The sequence below is a fragment of the Thunnus thynnus genome, chromosome 15 (assembly GCF_963924715.1).
Source record: "Thunnus thynnus chromosome 15, fThuThy2.1, whole genome shotgun sequence".
NCBI lineage: Eukaryota > Metazoa > Chordata > Actinopteri > Scombriformes > Scombridae > Thunnus > Thunnus thynnus.
In genome coordinates this window covers 5,823,062-5,844,746 of record NC_089531.1, presented here as the reverse complement: position 1 = coordinate 5,844,746, position 21,685 = coordinate 5,823,062, and the positions used below count along the sequence as shown (strand labels likewise).

General features: G+C 40.8%; 1 protein-coding gene across 4 annotated transcripts in view; it reads left to right on the top strand.

Moving 5' to 3' along the window:
* The first annotated feature begins 17,304 nt into the window (after window positions 1-17,304).
* LOC137198314 (chromodomain-helicase-DNA-binding protein 4-like) overlaps window positions 17,305-21,685 on the top strand; it is a 31,141-nt gene continuing 26,760 nt past the window's right edge. For 2 of the 4 annotated variants that reach the window (XM_067612068.1, XM_067612066.1), the window contains exons 1-3: window positions 17,306-17,505; window positions 17,998-18,157; window positions 21,234-21,343. In XM_067612068.1, the coding sequence (XP_067468169.1) occupies window positions 18,097-18,157; window positions 21,234-21,343 (171 nt within the window). In that variant the 5' untranslated portion in view covers window positions 17,306-17,505; window positions 17,998-18,096. Of the gene's footprint in view, window positions 17,506-17,675; window positions 17,848-17,997; window positions 18,158-21,233; window positions 21,344-21,685 lie in introns of those variants that run through there. The other 2 variants (XM_067612070.1, XM_067612067.1) reach the window with 2 other exon arrangements.

The following is a 21,685-nucleotide window of genomic DNA, read 5'->3' as shown; positions in this document are numbered from 1 at the left end:
CCTCCCAAATTCATTGGTAGCTTTTGGCGCAGGTTTGACTTGATGTCGTTATCCTCACATTTCTCTTTAAAATGAGATAATGAACTTGATCAGACTATGTGATTAAATAAAGTTACAGATTGATATCAGGTTCCTGGAAGACAGAATTTAGTTCTAGGTTCCAGTTTCGTATTCTTGATGGCAGCAGCAGTTAAATGTGCTTTTTGGTGAGTAATTAATGGTTTTTACAGTATAAATTACTTTTTTTTTTTTGGTGTCTGCGTCTCATGAACAAGTTTACTGGGCTGTTTGCTCAAAATCTCTTAAGTTTTTGGTCTCAGTTGGATCGTTTGACAGCTGCATTTCAATCACTGTATTGATCGTTTCTTGTCATTAATCCTTCTCTCTTGGCCTACAGCTGAAACGATTAGTCAGTTAATGGAGAAGTCCGTCAACGGGGGAAATTAATCAGCAAGTATTGTGATTTATTAATTGTTTGAGACAAAGACGTTTGCTGGTTCCAGTTTGTCAAACATGAGAATTTTCTTTTTCTTTGCAAAATATAACAGCAAACTGAATATTTATGGGTTTTAGACCATTGGTCAGTTTAGCTCAGTTGTCATGGAGATGGTTCAGGTGTCATCATGTGACCTAAATGTGCTACTTTGGTCATGAATGATAAAAATCCTAAATTGCAGCCCTAATAGACACTTCATCTTTTTTAATATACTTTGAATATAACACTGTGTATTTTGTGTCATGTGTAAATAAAGTTTACTATTATTATTGTTCTCTATATGTGCTGACTCACTCAGATTTACATTAAATAACTTTCAAGTCTCAAGTGTGTTGTGAAATAAAAGTGAAAGTTAAAATTGTGGCTTTCACTGTTATTGGCTCCTCGTCACGTGTGTTGAAATACTGTAAACTGTCACATTTCATAACTTCATTATTTAGGATTTTTATGTGTTTAATTCTCTATTTAAGTTACATTTCTTTCATTTTGGAAACTTCCAGGTAAATAACAGCTCAATAAAAGTAAAATCTGCAGTAAACACAGTGATTCTAGATGAGTTCTAGTTTAGTTTTGTGTGACTTGATGATTCAGTACCAACTTATTGTATTTGTTTGGCGGCCATCTTGTCTTGCTGCTGATTCAGCCTCTGACACTTTGACTGCTGTCTGTCCCAGCGCGCCTCGCTCTCTGCTGCTTGCTGGTTTGGCTGGTGAATATTATTGGATGTCCATTTGACCTCATTATAAGTGCGTTGCTACTGGCAACCAGCTTGGAGAAAGGGGGGAGGAAGGAGGGGGGGTTGGGAGGAGGAGAAGAGTTGCATCATGGGATAGAAACCTGACCTCTCTTTTTTTTTTTTCTTCCTTTTTTTTTCTTCTCTCCGAGGACGCACACGAGCACGCATGCACATGTGTACACGTGCACACATGCAGCTCGTGCACCCGCAGCTGCACGCACACACATTTAGCCTAAACAAAGATACATTAAGAGAAGACGAGAACCAGTATGTTGAGCCTCTGGAGGTCTGAATCCCAGCAACAATACAACATTTGTTTATGGCTGGATGTAAAGAAAACACAACACACACACACACTGGACACTATTGTGCAAAACCAACTCTGTTCAAGTTCAGTTTATTGTCGCAGTTTTTAGGTTTATGTGTCATTTTATTTATTCAGGACTAAAACTCTGAGGCAAAAACATAGATGCAATAATAACAAAATATGACGTATTTATTTATATATAGTTAAATCTGGCATCTCCGTCCTCACAAAGTTGTATCTAATATCTCAAATTCACATCTGGCCTGATATTTATTTATTACTCATTATAAGAGCTGCAATTAAAATTAATCTACAGCTATTCTGATTGTCAAATAATCGTTTTAGTCATTTTTAAGGAGAAATGCTAAACATGCTGCTTGCAGCTTCTCTAATGTGATGATTGGAAGCTTTTGCTGTATGAGTCATAAATTATAGTAAACTGAATATCTTTGTATTTTGGACTGTTTGTCATCTCGGGCTCGAAGAAAATGTAACGAGCATTTTTCACTATGTTCTGACATTTTGTTGACGAAACGGTTAATTGAGGAAATAATCAGAAGATTAATCAGCAATAAAAATAATCATTAGTTAAAGCCCCCTTTTTCTGTTTAGAGTTTGATTTTATTTTATCTACTTATTTTTAGTTTATTAGAGCTGCTTTATTAGTCTATTAATCAATTAGTCACCAACTATTTTGGTAACTGATTAATTGTTTTGAGTCATTTTTAAGAAAAAATGCTAAAATTCTCTGTTTCCAGCTTCTTAAATGTGAGTAATTTTTGGTTTCTATGACAGTAAACTGAATATCTTTGAGTTGTGGACACGTCATCTTGAGCTTTGAGAAACACTGAAACATGATCGACATTTTATGGACCAAACAACTAATCGATTAATCAAGAAAATAATCCACAGATTAATCGATAATTAAAATAATCAGTAGTTGCAGCTCTAATATTTATCACTATAATCATTATTACTATTATTTTTTTAAAATAATTTTAATATAATTAAAAATATCAAAGTTTGAGAGATTATTTTAAAACATTCTCAGACTTTCTGTCACAATCGTGTACTTTCAATAAAGATAACAAAAAACCAAAATGCATCAAGACAAATAAAAACATCTGGAAGTTTACAGATTCATCAAAACCAGAGTGTTCGGATAAAATACATAAAAATAGATATAAAGTTATAAATATTCTTAAATACTGAAAAGTGAATACTTAGTTTTGTATCTATATTTGTATTATGAATTTCACGTATGTCGTTTGCATGTGTGAAGAATGTTGTGTAAAATACAGTACATTTATCTGCAATTGTAATGATTTGATGTAATTTTGTGCTTCTTTTTGTATTTTTATGTAAAGTTTAGTGTGTCTGTGTTTGTATTTTACATTTTTGTGAGCTACTGTGTTGAATTCAAAATAATAACGTGTCTTTCTGTAAGTTCGTGTTTATGTTTTTGTGTTTCGCCATTCATTTGAGCATACATTGTGTCTTTAATTTAGCATTTATGACAGTGTGTACAGTGTGTTTTTTGTGCATATATGGCTTACGTTGTCTTTGTTCTTGTTTGTTCATATTTTTGAATGTTTACTTTTGTCTTTGTGTTCATTCTGTGTTTATAGATCATGTCTTTAAAATGCTGTGTCACATTCATGTTCATGTTTGTGTGTTAATCTTATGTTGCGATTATGTTCCTTTTTAATTTTGTGTCAGTTTTGTGTGTGTGTGTGTGTGTGTGTGTGTGTGTGTGTGTGTGTGTGTGTGTGTATGTGTTGTGTACTTTTCTCTTCCTGTGTTCATGTACGTATGTCATTATTTATACATTTGTGTCTCTGGGTGTCTACGTGTGGCTTCATGCACTCTATTTGTCTGTATGTATGCACGTCAGCCTGTAATTTTGTGTGTCCGTGTATGTGTGAGTGTGTGTGTTTGTGTGTGGGAGGTGTATATATGTGGGTTTGTGGAATGTAGGCCTATGTGTGTCTGCCTGTTTGGGAGTTATTTTGTGTTTGTGAGCGTGAGTGTGTGTTTATTTATGTATGAACTGAGCATTATCTGCAGACACACAGCTGTATAAGTGTGTGTCTGTGTGTGTGTGTGTTATATAGAGTGAATCACAATTACACACACACACACACACAGTGCCTTCATCTCTGACATAACTGGTTACCATGCATACTGTGCGACTCTGACTATTATGGGGTGTTCTTTGTTTTGTCACGACGTGCCCTGGTATGGAATGGGAGGGGGGAGGGGAACAGGGTGTGTGTGTGTGTGTGTGCGTGCGTGTGTCGAGGGGGGGTGGGGGGTGGGGGGGGGGGGGGGATACACACGTGTGTGAGGGGGAGGTATGTGTGTGTGTTTTTTAGCAGGGAAAGGGTGTGTGCGTGTTTGCATGTGTGTGTGTCGAGCAGAGGAGTGGGTGGGGGTTGGGTGTGCGTGTCTGCGCGAAGGTGCGAGCATATAATGTGTGCATGAACGAGAGCGAGCGAGTGCATGCATGTGTTTTTGAGAAGGTAAGAGGGAAAGATAAAATGGCGGCTCGTGTGTGTGTGTGTGTGTGTGCATGCAGGCCTCTTGTGTGAAACTGAAAAGTTTAAAAACATCAGCATTTTTATACTTTCGCACAATTCATCATCTCTTTATTTTTAAATAAGTGAGTTTTGATTTGGTGTCATATTTGCTTTTCAACTTTGACCACAGCTGAGAGGAGTCATGAGGAGGAATTAGTGGCGTAATCATCCAAACTCACAGAGCAAAAACTTCCAATTCTCCAACTTCTTCTTGCGTCTTAAGATTTCCTGTCACTTCAGTGTGAGGTTGAAGTGATTCCTCGGCTGTACTGTCCCTTTAAAGCACCACATCATTCGACATGTTTTAGCCCTTTTACCATAAATTATGAATACATTAATGCAGAGTGTTATAGTGCTATAGTGTTTCAGATTATTTCATGTATTGTTCCTTCCCTCCAAGCAGCCGCTGGTTTCCATTGTTTTCGATACAGTATAAAAATCAGCAACACTTCATTTAGTTTTGTAATTCGTCAAAGTGGATGCGTTACTTTTAAACGCATGTTATTGTCGTAATTATTGTAATGTAATTAACTGCATTATTATACCACAATAAAGGAACTTCATTACATCTTTATCATTTCATTAAATTCAATAATGATGTCTGCGGTCTCGATGCTCTCTGTGATGAATTACGCAAGTTAAAAGTTCCAAGTCCGTTGATTGATTCTTAGTTAATGAGTGGAAAACAATGGCTGCCTGATAAGAAATAGAATTACATTCCCGAAATCTGAACTCCTACAGCGTGCATGGGAAGATGGTTAGCAGTAATTTAACATTCACATGAGTTGTAATTAAGGAGCTGAAAGAATTGCAGCTGAAAACTTTGCTGTGGTGATGTACAGGTGTATTCCAGGACACCATGACATCACTGTCGGTTGTGGTTACAGGTGCAACAGAGGACCTGTTCACACCTGGTATTAAAATGCATCTTGGAGCGAGCCGACCGCAAGTGGACAACTCTAAGTACAGGTGTGATTGCACCCAAGAGGCATTGAGATCCAATCACTTAGACCACATTCGGAGGTGATCTGGCCACATTCTTTTAGCAGTGTGTACACAAATGTGTCCTGGGCCCCAATTAAAGACCACCTACTCAACTGACGTCCTCTGCGTATCCAGAAGTACGTACTTATTCGAGTACCAACGGCATCATGTTCAAGTGAGAAACAAGAGGAGGAAGCCACAACAGGCAAAATGGATTCTCGTGGATGGAGTACACACAAAACACGCTGTCTGATTTCCATTTGGGCTGAAAAGTTTTTAGTTTGCCTGCGCACCAATGTCTTTTCAAACTTCTTTTAATTTCCAGCAGGCAAAGCATGGGAAGTGCATCACTGCCTCCCGGGCCACATTACTGCCTCCATTTGGTCTTTGCAAACAGAAATGATGTAGTGTTTATTTGCATGTAGAGCAGGGAAGTGAGATCCGATCACAAGTGGTCACTCGAGATGCCTGTGATGTTGTATTCTAATGCCAATGGTGAACTGACATACTTAGAGCTGTCCACTTGTGATTGGATCACGCAAGATGCATGTTAATGCCAGATGTGAACAGGGCCAGACTTGAAACTTTCAACCTGAGAAGGTTGGTAAGTGGTAAGTGACTATAGAAACGTGTAAAAACACTGGTACCATTCTATAAAGCTAGACTGTCTGGAAACAAGTCTGAGTTTGAATAGAATTGGCTAAAAGACACAAATACATAATGGTGGAATTATTGTACCCTTCTGAAAGACAGACAGAAAGTCAGGTGAATATATAACCTCCTTGGGACCAATGAAAATACAAAAAGGAGCAGGAAATTAAGAGATTACATCAGACCAAGCGCCTACTAGACAACAAGACGGAGTTTCTAGAATCAGCATTACAGCAAGACCAAAATGGAGTTTAAGTCCTGACCTCATCTTGTCTCTGTCACCAACAAATATGGTGAAACCATATAAAGATGGACGTTGGTTTGAAGCCCAGGGTTGCAGATTATGGTTGGCGCCATCTTTTCGGAGCAAGGACCTTCAAAATAAGGAGTGCAGGGGTGTTGCCTTTCACGCTCTGGGAACACACCCCGCTACCTCGGATCCAAGCTAACGCTAGCTTACTGGGAACACAGAGCACTGCACACTTGGGCTAACATTAGCTAGTTAAGCTAAATTGTGCTAACAGGGCAGGTATTGTAATCAAGTAACATTAAACTTAGTGAAATATTGTGACAATAGTCTGACTCAGTGTGAGTCCCGGAGCCGAAGACGGCAGCAGGTGAGCCAACTGTCAATCACAGCTGTTAATCAACGACCACGCGGCAGACATCAAAGCTACTGTAAGTCTTCAAATCTTATAAACAGAGCAATAACTTCTAAGATGACCACAAGCACACTTATTAGCATTAGTTGAAAAAAATGATTGACTTAGTATTTCTAGAGAGAAGTTGAGGCTTTTTGAACAGGAGTCAGTTGGCATCTAGTACGGTGGCCCCTAAGGACAAAGCACACACATGAGTGAAAGCACAAACATTAAGAAAAAGTGCTCCAAATCAATGTTTGTGCTTTCACTCTTGTGTGTGCTTTGTCCTTAGGGGCCACTGTAATCTAGCAGCCATCGGTGGAATTGCAGTTCAAGGTACTTCTGAATTGGCTTCAGCCTCAAACTGTGGTAGTTACTGCTTAGGTCAAACATTTCTCACTCTGTCAAGATGAAAATTGGATGAAATCCCCAGACAGAACATTTGTAGGCTTAGGCTTGGTCTCTGGATCAAGTCTCTGTTTGTCTTAGCAAAGTCATATAATTGATCAGAATTACCACCAAATCTTTTTACTTTTGCGAAGACAGGTCTGTCCACCAAAGACAAGGGAAATCTGTTGCTTACTTTTTTAGATAACCTGCTAAAAGACAAACTAACAGTCAAAAATCTAACCGTCTTGGATAAATCTATGTCAAAGATGGCATTTTATATATGACAAACCCTGCTTAATCAATCAAAATTATTCAAAATCATTCAAAATCCTATCTCTAGGAAATGAATGTATGCTTCGTCCAAAACGATGGAGAAAATCACCTTTGAATGACATCATACCACAGTACAAGACTTCTTGACGAGAAGGTTGTTGTTCAGCATCACTGCTCCACGTCTAAAAGACTTCCCATCAGCCACTCTGTCATTGATTTGTTCAGTGATCAGTATGTACAGCTCCGTACGTCCTTGCACAATGACTTTGACATTTTGATGCGGCGGCAAACACATGACCAAGTCACAGTGTGTTGACTGCACCTGATCAATACATGCAATTCTGCTTCAGTTAACTTTATTATTGAACGTTAGGCTTTATTTTGAGCAGCTGCCAGAAATATTCTTGTATTTTCTAGAAGAATCGTGTGTGACAGAAGACTGGTTAGTAAAGAAATAAGAATTGGGGATGAAGAGCAGGTTTGTTTCTGCAAGTGGTCAAAGACTAAAGGGAGTAAAAGAGACCTCAAGAAATTGTCAATGAAAGTGGAGAACATGAATATCTGCTCAATGCATTCACACGACGCAGATTTGGAGCAGTTTAATTGGAACAATTCAGTTGTAAATTACGCCATTTAAAATGCAGATCTGAGGGTTTCTTCCAAAGCAAAAGCTGTAATTAACCAAAAATCTGTGCAGTGATCCGATCACATGTTGACAGCTCTACAGTGTATTACAGACGTGATTACAACCACTATTGTGAATATTTGGGATTCCCTGAATGGTCAGGACCGTTTGAGTGTGATCGGAAATCCATCTGTGACGAGCTATGGTTGGGAATTTACACAAAGTCACATCATGAGTTGCAACCACAACCTTAAAGGATAAGGCTGGTGATTTTCTCTACAAACCTCAAGTGCAAAATCAAACCAACAATGAATCGATCTACTTACTAATGTGAACATGGCTAAATACAGTGCTTTCCAACCTTTTTTTGCCTGTGATCCTGAAAAATTACGCAATGTCTACCTGGGACCTCACATCACAGGTTATATATAGCCGTAGTGTGGACATGAAGTGTTTTTTTTCCTGTGTTAGAGTGTTTTATTTGAAGGATTGTTAGAGGCTTGAAGAGGTGAAAGTATTCAGTATTTCACAGCAGACAGTTTGACTTGTCATAGCAGGAAAAGCAAAGGTGTTACTGATAACATTAACAAGGTTTCCGTTCTGTTCAAGTGTCAATAAAGACGCCTTTACACTGTCTGACAGCAACGATTGTGTATGGTTATTGCACGTCACATTGTACGAGATGATGAAATCTTGGTTGCTATGGTGAATCATAGCACTACAATGTAAATAGAAAAAAGTAAATGAAACCAGAGACATAAAGTCACACAAACGTGTATTTCATTTCACCTCAATCATTTTGACATTCGTGTGCCATGGACGTATTAAGGAGTATGTTTTCCCCCTAAACTTGATTCAAAAACCGCACTTACAAAATGTCAAACCAGTGTGTTTTGTATGACGTCATGTCATATTCTGATTGGTTGGTTTGTGGTTTTGTATGTGTTGTAGCTGCAGTCACATTATAAGAACGTGGTCGTTGTTGAACATTGAGACATCACCATGAGATCTAGGACTCTTTTGGATTGACCACCAAAGATTTCACCACGTTGCTCTCATGGTTGTCACAACTTTTGTCTCCGACAGCCCAAAATCACACAGTGTGTAAAGGGGCCTTAAGCTAAAACAAGGAGCTTAGCATCCACAATAGCAAGACCCTGAAACCTAAGCAGCCATCATTAATTTCATTATTTACACCTGTGCTTTTCCTGCTGTGACATGTCACAATCTCTGCTGACCCCCAGGCTGAAAACCCACTGGCCTAACAAAACATAATGTAAGACAGACTGTCACTAGGGTTAATACTCAGTACTGTTTATGTGTTTGTAACTGGTGCGAAGGCAGGATGACAGATAAAACTACCAACGAAAAAGATCTATGTGACTCGCTTTTTTTTTTGTTTTTGTTTTTTTTGGATTCTAACAGTCAAACCACAAAAAATACAAGATGAACTTTCTCATTGTGGTTAAGACTAAATAAACAGGCCGTATCTCCTATCTATTTGTATCTGTGTTGATCTGTGGTGGTGTGTGACTATGGGAGGGATAGAGAGAGAGATAGACAGAGAAAGAGAGAGAGAGAGAGAGAGAGAGAGAGAGGAACCCCGGGTTGACGAAGTGCGTTGAAGACGTCACAGATAGGAAGGCTGGGGTATTTTGAGCCTCTTTAAGTGGCTGCTGTTTGGAGAGACATACTGTACTCTGCACTTCAGGAACCTATAAGACAGGAAATGATGATGGCGGCGGCGGCGGCGGTGGTAGGGTGAGGGGGGAGTAAGAGAGAGGGAGAGAGAGAGAGACAGAGAGAAGGCGAATTAGCAGTGTGATTATTATGGAGTGGCAGGCCAAGCAGTGAAGGAAGGAGGAGGATGTGGTGGTGGTGGTGGTGGGGGGGGGGGGCAGGCAAATGCATATTATGGGATGTCTGCGTTGTCAGGCGGGGGGAGGGGCGAACGCAGTGAAGTAAGGAAGGGGGTGGGGGGGTGGGGTGGGGGGTGAGTATTATGGTCTGGCCTAGGCCTGTTTTTGTGTGCGGTGGCTCCCCCCTCCCCCCCTCCTTCCCCTAGTCCATGCAAGCTTTGTGTGTGTGTGTGTGTGCACGTGCACTGTCATCACAGCTCGACGTGCGCAGACTATGTATGTCAGGGAAATAGTATCTATCTTCAGGTGCAGAGTGACTCACCCGTGAGACGAGGCAGCACAAAGACTCAGAAGCAAGAGTGGCAGCTGGGAATTCATCAAAAAACTTCACGGGCAAACTATCTGAGCAGCACAATACACTCCCTGTCCCCTGTAATGTAAATTATTGAGGCCGCGACAGAGCGATGAATGTGTTTATCTGAGCTGGTTTGCCTTGTTTATGGCCCCAAACTAGATCCTTTGCAGACCGTATGGCTTGCACTGTCCTTTCTGTGTGGATAGAAACATCCCCTTTTCTTGAAATCCATTAAATTCTAGAGCTGCAACGATTAGTAGATTGAAAGAAAAATGAATCACCTATGAACTATTTCAATAACTGATGAATCATATAAGTATTTTTTCAAGGAAATATGCCTCATATCTGATAGTTCTAGCTTCTCAAATGTTCCTTTTCTTAACATCATTATAAACTGAGCATCTTCGGGTTTTGGGCTCCAGGAAATTATGAAGTTTTTCCTTGTTTTCTGATGTTTAATTCCCTAAACAATTAATAGATTATGAAAATAATAATAAGTTCCAGCCCTGTTCTGTTCACTGCAGTTGGCCGTTAAGCTAATTCAGTTATACATTTGGGAGGTTAAGAAGCTGTTATTCACTTTCTTAAACAGTATCGATTCAAAACTGTACGAAGCATGGGTGTGAAATCATCATTACTGTCATTGTAAGCCTGTAAGCCTGACAGCTGTTTCCAGTTTAAAAAAGATCATCTCTGTACAATTAAGCAATAAACGCCTTATGTTTCAATCTGCAGCTTTTTTCAGTTTTTAATTGTATAAAACAGAGAAAAGCTGCAAATCCTCATATTTGAGAAGCTGGAAGGAGTAAATAGCAGAATGGCTCTGATGTTGGTCTGTCGGTTGGTCCACCACATTGGTCTAGACTGAAATATCTCAACTATTGGGTGGATTGGCATGACATTTGGCACAGTTATCCATGGTTCTCAGATGATAAATCCAACAGACTTTGGTGATCCCAACTTTTCCTCTAGCGCCACCATGAAGTTGATATTTGGGGTTTTGAATGAAATGTCTCAACAACTATTGGATGGACTTCTGACATCTAGCTCCAACATCAGTTATTTATGACCAAATACCTACAAAACTACTGAGATTCCCAGTAGCTTCAGTGGCACTTTGTGTTCAGTGCTAATTAGCAAATGTTAGCATGCTAAAATGCTAAACTTAGATGGTGAACATGGTAAACATTATACCTGCTAAACACCAGCATGTTGTTATTGTTAGCATGTTAGCATGCTGACATTAGCATTAAGCACCACTGATGAACAGCCTCACAGAGCTGCTAGCATGGCTCTTTTAGACTGGTTGACATCTGTAAGGCAGGTGGGGTGATTTTAACATTACCCATGTTGGCTAGTGATTTTAATCCAATCTGGAATGTGTGTGTGTAATTTTGTAATTACAACTGCAGTTACCTACTGTTCTTCAGCAAACACCATGTCTTCCTAAGGCTAATTTAAATCCAATCCAGTCCTTGTATTTTAAAATATGTCTCTTTTCAATGTGAAGAGCTGCTTTTCCTTCTACTGCATCTTATCAACTCAGTGTGAAATTTGACTTTTGTGTGAAAATGAATGATAATCCAAAATACAGGCTTATTTTGGAACCAAAATGAGGACAGAAAAAAATTAAAGGAGATATATCATCCATTTTTTCTTTTGTCATTTATATACTGTTATGTCAAATACCCATGATAAACATTGTCAAAGTTCCAAAACTTGTGGTACATGTATGTAAAAATGCTCCCTGAAAGTCAGAAACCAGGACTTCAGCCTGTTCTGAACGCTTTGTTGCCAACGTTACCTCTACTTCCCCCTCGAACTGACATCAGGTCATTGGTCAAATGGCCGTCCGTTCCATGGACTTTGTTGTTAAGGGCTGTTCGTGTTGTTTACTTGCATATTTTGGGTCCGATTTCAGCTTGAACATCGATGGATGTATTTGAGAAGTTTATATCTGGAGTAAAGAACTAGAAAAATTTAAATCTGACCATGTTTTGTTTACGTAGCCTCCGGAGTCTGCCAAGCAGAAGCTTCCTGAAGCTGACCAATCAGAGTGACAGTTATAGAGACAGGAGCTGAAACGGTCTCTTGGTCTAAAATGCTGTTTTCATGCAAAAATGACACGTCCATAGCAGGAGTTTCAGCTTGTTTCTGTAAATATCTCCGTCCACATTAAAACACCGAAACGGGTAATTCTCCATCATGCACGGAGGACAAACGAACAAGTCAGTCACAGAAAACCAGAGAAGAAGAAACTGTGTGCTATTTCTGTTTTCACGACAGCTTCCTGATATTTTTGTTCATTGCAAGCAGATTATAACAGTCAGCGAGAGAAAGGTAGTAGATAGTTATGTTTAACTCTAAACAAGCTATCAAGGTAGACAATAAAGAGGACACTCGCATAAAGCTGTCCACCTTCTTCCTCTTCCAATGAAAAACAAGCAGTGCTACAACCACCATCTGCTTTGTCACCAATAGGTGGTTTCAGATTCACACACTGGACCTCCATTTTCAGGGGAGAAAAGTGTCGTTTTAGTCTGGACGGAGGACCAAAATGGAGAGAAAAAGATGCATTTACATATTTTGCCGGCTTAGTGTGGACACGGTCTCAGCTGAAGGGCTGCATAAGGAGCCAGTGTAACGTTAAATAAGTAGGTTTTTTGAACAGTAAATCATGCAAAGATATTCCAGTAGAGCCCCAGAATATAAATATAGACCTGGAGAACAAGCCATCAGGAGAACAGGACCCCTGAAAGATCATTAAATAAACTGTTGTCATGTAGGTAGGTAGATACTGGTGTTCTCTTTTGGCTAGTCCTGCTGAATGTCTATTACAGGACACATATTGCAGTTTTGCAAAGGTTAAAACGCCGTCCAGAGTGTTAAATTACAGAGGAGCACAGCACCTCCCCCTATAAGCCCACCTGAATGGGGCTTTAGTTTTGAAATTATCTAACTTATATATACATTTTCTGTCACTTGACACATTTTTTTTTAAGCGAGACGAAAGGTGAGACTGGAAAGATGAAAAGGTCACGGGGCAGATTTGAACTCTGCAACATCTCCAGAACATCTGAACCTTCTGGGATAACTTCATCCTCCTTTTTCTTTCTCTCTCTCTCTCTTTTTTTTTGTTTTCTCAATCTGTCAACCAACCGCTGCTATGTGTTATCTTATGTGGCAGACATGTTGGGTCTGATCAAATCCATTTGCACTTTGTTATCTGGTGCAGCTTTGGAGCACGTACTGTAGGGCAGGATAGGTGGAGCGGGGAGGAGATGGTGTCTGAGCTGGGGGAGGAGGAGGAGAAGGCACAGTCAAGAAGTATTATGGTATGCATTTTGACTTACATGGTAATCTGACCCCGCCTGTAAGCCTCCTCCACCACCACCTCCACCCCTTTGCTTATCTCCATGGCGACCAGCAGCATAGGAGCACTATTATGGTCTGTAGTCCACCCCCCCACCTCCCCCCTCCCTCTTCCACCTCCTCCTTTTTTCCTTTTTGCCTCAGAAATGATATTATCATTATGTGATATGCAATTCTGCAAGTGTGGTGGTGGCGGTGGGGTGGGAGGGGCGTCGCAAGCCGTGCACGAGGTTTCTATGACAACTGCCCCCAGTATCCTTCTGATTGGTGATTATGGGATGTTACCCCCCCTCCCCGACCACCACCACCCCCATCCTACACCCCCACCTCCCCAAATGCACACATGAACACTGTGTCCATAGTCAAGGAAAGGAGACGGTGTGGGGGAGGGGGGAGAAAAAAAAGATGCAAACCCGAAGGAGAGAGAAAGAAAAGAAACGGAGAGAAAAGAGAGACAGAGAAGTTCTTTTTTTTTTTTTTTTTAAGTCGGCCTTTGTGTCGGCCAGTGTGTGAGAGAGAGAGAGATAGAGCGAGGGAAGAGCACTGCCGCTCTCCACGATGGGACAAAGGAAAAGCCGGAAGAGAAAGACAGAGATAGAGTCGAAATGTAGGTGTGCTGAGTCAGAACCGCCTGTAAGAAAAGAGAGGAGAGAGAGGCCTTTAGCTAAAGCCGAGGGGGGGGGGGGAAGACAGCTTGAAGCGGGTTAAAAGCCAAAATGAAAGGGCAATGCAACAATATGCTCGCATGAATAATTTGTCAGGTAATTCATAAATACTCCCAGCAATTAGAACAATATCACAAAGGTACTAATTTTCCCTATTTCACATAAAAAATAAAAAATGACACAATGACATTCATGTGCATTTCATGATTAATTCTGTAACCCAGAGCGTCGTGGTCGTCGCTGCACGAGAAGCTGTGCATTTTCCTGCACAATAAGTCATTCTTAATGAGTGAATAATGCACACTCACCTTGGGAAATTACCACCAGCTGTTATATTTCCCTCCAAACAGGTTATTCTCCTTTCTCTTCGTCAACATTTACTATATGGTCAAAAGTATGCGGACACCCCTGAGTGTATTTTCGGTCATGGGCAACGCCACTTCCACTTCCAATGAAGCGAAAATTTCAATATTACAATTGTGTGCTTCTAATGTTGTGGCAACAGTTAAGTGAACAATTGTTTCATGCTTCAACATGACAATTCCCCCGTGCAAAAAAAGCCAGGTTCATAAATAATTGGTGTGGAAGAACTTGACTGACCTGCACAGAGCCCCCCCGACTTCAACCATCAACCTTTTGGGATTAATTGCTGCTGCTCTACGGCGAGCCCGGCTTCATCGCCAAACATCAGTGACTGACCTGCAAGCGTTCAGACTGAAAAAACAGTTAAAACAACGCACAGGTTAAGACATACGATCCAAGACGTCCAGTTTGAGTGACAGATCCATGAGTTTGGAAGCTTATCAGACACCGGCAGCTGTCATTTCATCTGAAATAGTGATGAAAGTAGAAATTCAGCGTTACCGTTTGCACCTTCACTTTGCCCTCTGCGTTGGCACCCCCGTGTGTCGCAGGGCAGGTCTCATTCAGATTAACTGAGGGTGCTGCGTGTGTGTTTTTTCATGTAGAGCAAAAGTTGTTCAGAAAGAGGCGTAACGCTGTGTGTGTGTGTGTTATGCACTTCATGGAGCCCACTGCGTTGACACAACAGGGGTGCCGGTGCAGAAGACTCCAGCAGATAAATGCAGGATCATCCGGTCCTACAGTAGCTCAACTTTTGCTGCAAGTCAACATGACGTCATCCAGCGAGGCCCTGTGTCAAATAGTGCACATTCCTGGTGATGAATCTGACATATAAACGACATATTTCTGTTGTTTACCTCATGATTAATAACTTCCCAAAGTTGTAAATCTGTCTCATACTATTATAAACCCTGTTATGTGATTTGTTGTCTGATTGGCCTTTAAATTTATGGATCTACATCAAATATATAAACTACATAAAAATGCTAAAAATTTGTGCCCCTACTCTTTGGTGTTTGTTTTTATTGTATACATAATTGTTTTGAGGTGTTCTTCATCACAGGTTAGATGGTTGATCACACTTGTTATCATAGAGCCAATTAGCTTGTTGGTATGTACTATATAAACAGTGTGGGGACCATTTTTTGATCTGACGAAGATGCGACTGGGATTGAAACATAAATAAATTTGATTATTTTCATTTTTAATTGATCTGTTGATTATTTTCTTGATGAATCAATTAATCGTTTGGTCTATAAAATGTCAGAAAATAGTGAAACTTGACCATTACGATTCCCCAAAGTCGAAGGAGACGTCTTCAGATGTCTTTTTTTGTCCAAACATTGGTCCAAAACCCCAAAATACTCAGTTAACTATCACGTACTGTGTGACAAACTAAAGCATTAAATCATCATATTTGTGAGAAGTCTTGAACAGCTCATTTTTTGGTACTTTTTCCTTAAAAATTGTATCAAGATAGTTGGAGATTGATTTCCTGTCGTTCAGCTAATGGTTGCAGCTCTACTTCAGAGTCAGTGTGCAGATATTCACCGCTTTATCAGTGCTGTTTACGCGTCCACATACTTTTGGCCGTATAGTGCTATGTGGATTGTAAACCAGCTGTTGAATTTTGGGTTGTTTTTTTTTTGTTTTTTTTTTTGGAGGACTTGCGGGTGACTCGAGCAGCGACAGCAGAGCAGACCGGTCCCGCAGTGCTACAATAACAACACATAACTCATCCTGATGCTTCACAGACCTCAAATACAAAAACTACCCCCCCCCTCCCCATTAGCTGACGTGTGTACCGTTGATTTCCCATGTGGTAAAATGTCATTCAGAAGCCTCTCTTCCCACTTTTAAAGGATAAACACTTCTGCATTTTCCCCACACAGTCTAAATGTATTACAGACAGTCAATGGTGGGAAAAAACTGTCTAGGACCCAGACATTTTTCCCACCATTGACTGCAATGTATTTCCAAGCAGCCTGTGGAGCAAGCCAGTGTGTGTGTGTGTTAGTGTGTGTGTGTGTGTGTGTGTGTGTGCAGACAGCTTAACTCAGCTGTTGGCTTGGCTCTTGCACTCCTGGGCTCCCTGTTTCTTGTTTTGAGGGGGGGGGGGGGAGTTAAGCAGCGGACCTGCTGAAGGTTTTGACTACAGTTTGACCTCCGTGACCTCTATGTATCGTCCTCACCGATAGGCCGTGCATGTTACTGAACTTTTTAACCTCACGCTGACCGGCTCATAAGACTTTTTTTTTTTTTTTCAACCTCCCTTAAAAGTCAGTTTACATGTGCTGATGGAAAGATGGTAAGTGTGTGTATAAAGATGCTTATATTTCTGCTCATAATGCCTTATTGTGGGGCAGGGGGGAAGGGGGGGAGGTGGGGGCATGGTGTGGGGGGGGGGTTACACCTGGGTCACCCGCTGTCACCCCACTTTTGGTGACCCCCTTCGGGTGCTTTAAAGGTGGTCACCAGCCTTGCATTGCATCTGCATTGTGTGCACAGTCTGCAGCAGCCAGGCTCATATACAGTACAGTGCCTGCGCATACATGCAAACATGCACACTCAAGTTAAGCAGTCATGTGGCACACACAGTTGCCATGTGACGGCTTTTCCTTTTTCACCCCCCCCCACCCCTCCACCCCTCCACCCCCCCCTCCTTTCTCCTATCTCTTTTTTTGGAATTATGCTTATTGTGGGATGTCAGTGACTGCGCTCATTACTATTATGGGATGCCGCACGGGGGTGGGAGGGGAGGGGGGGGGGGGGTGAGCGTCTCCATGGTAACCCTGGTTGCTATGGGAGGGGGTGGAGGGGGGGGGTGCATGGAGGAATGGGGAAGAGACTGTAGGAGAGGGAGGGGGTGAGTTGACTATTATGGTCTGTACGTTGCAAGGTAACTATGCAGAGTGGGGGAGGGGTGACTGAAGTGTGTGTATGTGTGTGTGTGGAGGGGGGGGGGGGGATATTATGGGATGCCTGCCCCCTGATCTCTTTGTGTGTGTGCGCGCGCGCGCGGGGTGTGTGTAGTGTGCGAGGGAGAGAAAGAGGAGACGGCGTCGTGCGCACACGCTGCCACATAAAAAACACGGAAATATATTTAAATTGTATGTATACCGTTACGTTCACAAACGAGCTTCCAAGTATTGATTGATTGACAAACTGAGCCTGGAGTTACTGTTTTGGAAGCTGTGTGGAATCAAGTTGTGAGTATCTCAGTTTTTTTTTTTTATTGTTTGTGAATTTACTTCAGCCCGGGTAAGATGGTCGGGGGGAGACAGCCTGGGATGCCGGTGTTATATTAATGGTATTTTATGATAAGATATTTATGCGTGAGCGGCTCCTTTTCTTTACTTTCGCCTCCAATCTGAAACCTGGCCGCCGGTCAAGCTCAGCTAGCACGCATGCTAATGGGACGGAAACTAACGATAGATAGTGGCAAGATGTCAGCTGCACGCAGAGATGGAGTGAGGGTGCTTATGTTTACGAGATGTCCAAGTTGATAGAAAGATAAAGTTATATTCACTGTCCGGGAAGAAGCCCATGCGGTGAGTGTTTATGTTGCTCGGTGTTTTACCGGGTGCTTTGAATGTTCTTTGCTGCTAAATATTCACTTCCGTTTTCCTTTTTTTTTTGTTCTTATGTCCCTTGTCGAAACCTGGCCGGCTGCCCGCTCCTAACAAACTACACTTGGACAGACTCAAAGACTGGGACAAAAAACTCTGGATTACCCTCCAAACTTTATTTAGTTAGCTAAACTGTTAGCTAACTAAATAGAAAGTTTTCTGCTGTCCGCTATGTCTGGAAGCGAGGACGACAGAGATGATTACGGAGCCCCCGAGGACCGGTTAATGCACGGTAAGACGAGGCTCATTTGTTAGCTGAAATTGCTAATGTTCACCCTGGTTGTTTTCTGACATTCATATCAATCATGTTCCGTTAATGGAGAGCTCGCTAGTCGGTGCTGGCTGGCTAACTACCGGGTAGCTAACGTTAAAAGCAACATTAGCTAACCCCCTTTCTTTTCGCGGCTGTTTTTTCCTCAATAAAATCCAGTCTTTTACCCCAACCAGAGGCGGCATGGCTGACAGATGCATTATAGTGAAGTCACGTCGACTACCCGGCATGTTCCCGGGGCCTAACGTTAGCCAGCTACCGGTATTTTTTACGTGTCGATGACAAGATGGAGGCAGCCAGTTAGCTTGGAAGCTGGCGGATGACGTTCAGTAGCAATTCCCCTCCTCATGGCCGGCCGGTTTGAGTGTGGGAAAAGTGAAAAAAATAACACAGTTAAATAAAGATTTCTTGTGTCTTACCTTACCGTATGTCTTATAAAATAACTAGTGGTTATTATCGCAGGTTATGTGGCCGAAAATCGCTTTGTTTACAATGTGTATAATTGCGACGGGCACGCGCAGCGTACACGGTTGAACCATTGAGAACAAATAGTCCCGCAAGTTAGCTTCAAGCGCTAAAATCGACACAAAAACTGCTCTTTTCATTCATCAAATAATGCCAACTTTTCTTTTTACGAATCTGAGAAGCAATGAAGAAAAAGAGGTTTTGTAAACAAATAGAAAGATGAATTAAATCCATGCTATTTTCGGGTTTAAAGGCACGTTATTGTTCTTTTTAACATGCGATTTAATTTGAATTTGATGCAGAAAACCGACAAATCAAGTATACTTTATATCATCTCTTGATATTAGACACAACTAGTAACACATTTAAACTCGTCTAGACATTTGTTTTGTAACAAGTTCAAGCTAAGGCACAAGTAGGATTGGAACCAACAATTATTTTCATTCATCAATTAATCAATTGATCGTTTAGTCCATAATATGTCAGAAAGTAGTGGAAAATATCCATATCCTCAGCTCCTCAGAGCTCAAAGTTACGTCTTCATATGTCTTGTTTTATCAGATGAACAGTCCAAAACCGAAAGAAATGTGTTTTACAGTAATATAAAACAGTAAAAAAGCAGCAAATTGGAGAGACTGGAACCAGAGAAAAAGAAATATATGATGCAGAAAAACGACAAATCAAGTTACTGTCATCTCATGATAATAGACATCAGTTAAACTCATGTATGCACTTGGTTTGTATCAAGTTCAAGTCAAGGCACAAGTAGGGCTGCAACTAACAATTATTTTCACTTTCATTTCATCTTATCGTTTCCTCGATCAAGGCAGTTAATTGTTTAGTCCATAATATGTCAGAAAACAGTGGAGAATAGCCATCACAGTTCCTCAGAGCTCTAGGTGATGTCCTCAGTCGTCTTGTTTCAGTAGATAAACGGAACCAAAACCAAAATAAATCTCTGTAAAACAGAGAAATGCAGGAAATCCTCATATTAGAGAGGCTAGAACCACAGAATGATTAATATCTGTGCTTAAAAATGATTGATGAATTGTTTCATCTCTGGTCACAGACCTTGATAAGTAAACTGCAAATCAGCCGCAAGTCTGTTTTTTTTCGGTTTCAGACTGCTGACTATTAAAATGACACATTATCATGAACATTTTCCTTTTTCTAGCTGGTTTAATTGTATTTCCAGTTTAGAGCCGTTAATTGAATATTTAAGATATTTAGCCATTCAAGGCTCGTCTATCAATGTTTTTATTGTTATGTTTCATTGTTCTGAAATTCCAAATCAACCCTTGAGACTCAAGTGTTTTTGCTTTCAAGTGTCAAGTCCTTAAGGGGTCATATCTTAAGTAAGTCAATTATTAGTCCTCATTTATGTGACTTGAATCCGAGTCCAAGTCTGCAGCTCTGTTCTTTTATACAAAACCGTCTTCAAGTAGGAAAAGCTTCCACAGTGTTTACAAAAAAAAGGCTCAACGTGAGCTCTGGATTTATTTTAACAACACTCAAATGTGATATTTTTGTCCACATGAATTTACAGTTGTGCACCTGCCCACATACACACACACACACACAGCATGGTCTCCTTTATATGACCTGAAAAGCTCATCACATTAAAGCTTCTCTCTTTTACCAGGTGCATCTTAATGGCCGCTCGCCAATTACTTTTTTTTTTTTTACCATAGTCAATTACATTAATAGGCTTCGCCATACTACTTCACTGTGGAGCCACCGCTGAGGTGCTGCCAGATGCTGGACTGACTGACTGAGAGCTTCTCTTGTCATGAGGCCTGCGGCGGCGTGCGGTAAATCATAATGACTAATCAGTTGTAAATTACAGTTTTAACCGCCAGAGAGAAACTGATTTTTTTAGTATCAACACCCCCACCGCCGAAGGGAAACTTATTAAAAAAAAAAAAAAGGGGAAGTAACGCAAACTAACAGTTTATCCTCTACCAGTTCTAGTCGTCAGGACTTAAAACTCCCCTAATCAGGAGACATCCTTTCACATCAGGTGAATGTGGTTAAAACAGCCTGACAGGGGAGGAAAGAGAGTTAAATTAACTCAGGTTAAAGCTTTAACTGACTCGCTGAAAAGCCAAAAAGTTTTGAACTTTAAGTCAACAGCTGTTTGTCACTATAAAAGTGAAAATATGCATCCTAATAGCGATCATTTAAATACCAATAAAGCTCAATCAATCCTCCTCGTATTCGGCGATGCTGCAAAGTGGCTCGAGCCATAAAAAAACAGAAGTAGATTTACACATTTTTATGTAGTGTTTGATATACAAATACATGAAACTGTTCAGTTATAGTTACCGTAGTTGCCAAATTGGCTGATAGATTAAACAAATTGATCCGCAGCCAAAATTTGAACCAGCGTGTGGCTGGTGATCGGTCTCCAGCAGGACATACGAGCGTCTGCTGATAATACAATGATATCTTTACAGCTCAGTAACGTTATCACACGGCCCAAATACACTTGACACGTAGTCACTCCTCTGTGTATCCTGACCATGAAATGTCTCCACTGGCCTGATTTTTTTTTTTTTTTTTTTTTTTGTAGATGATGAGGAAGAGGAGATCTCGGAGAGTGAGACTCCGAAGGTGAAGAAGAAGAAAAAGGCCAAGAAGAGTAAAGAGAGCAAGGGAAGCAAGCGGCGGTCGCGCAGAGAGGTAAGGATGCAGAGTGTGTGTGTGTGTGTGTGTGTGTGTGTGGTCATATAGCTACATCCTAGAGGTAAAAAAAATAAAATATCCAGTCCAGAGTCTGGTTTGACTGGAAACCAGGAGCAAAATGTGAACCCCAGACACTGTTAGTTTAGCTCCACGCATGATGTTTGCAGGTTGCGATAATCTCCTCATATAGGCAAAACAGCAACCAAAGTCAAATTCAACGGGGCGTAACTATGATTGTAAAATGCTGAATGTTTTGCAAGATGATAAAGCTGCTAAAGATCTCTTCTCGCCTTCATTGTGTAGAATTTAATATCTACAAATGTTTAATTCTTGCTCATA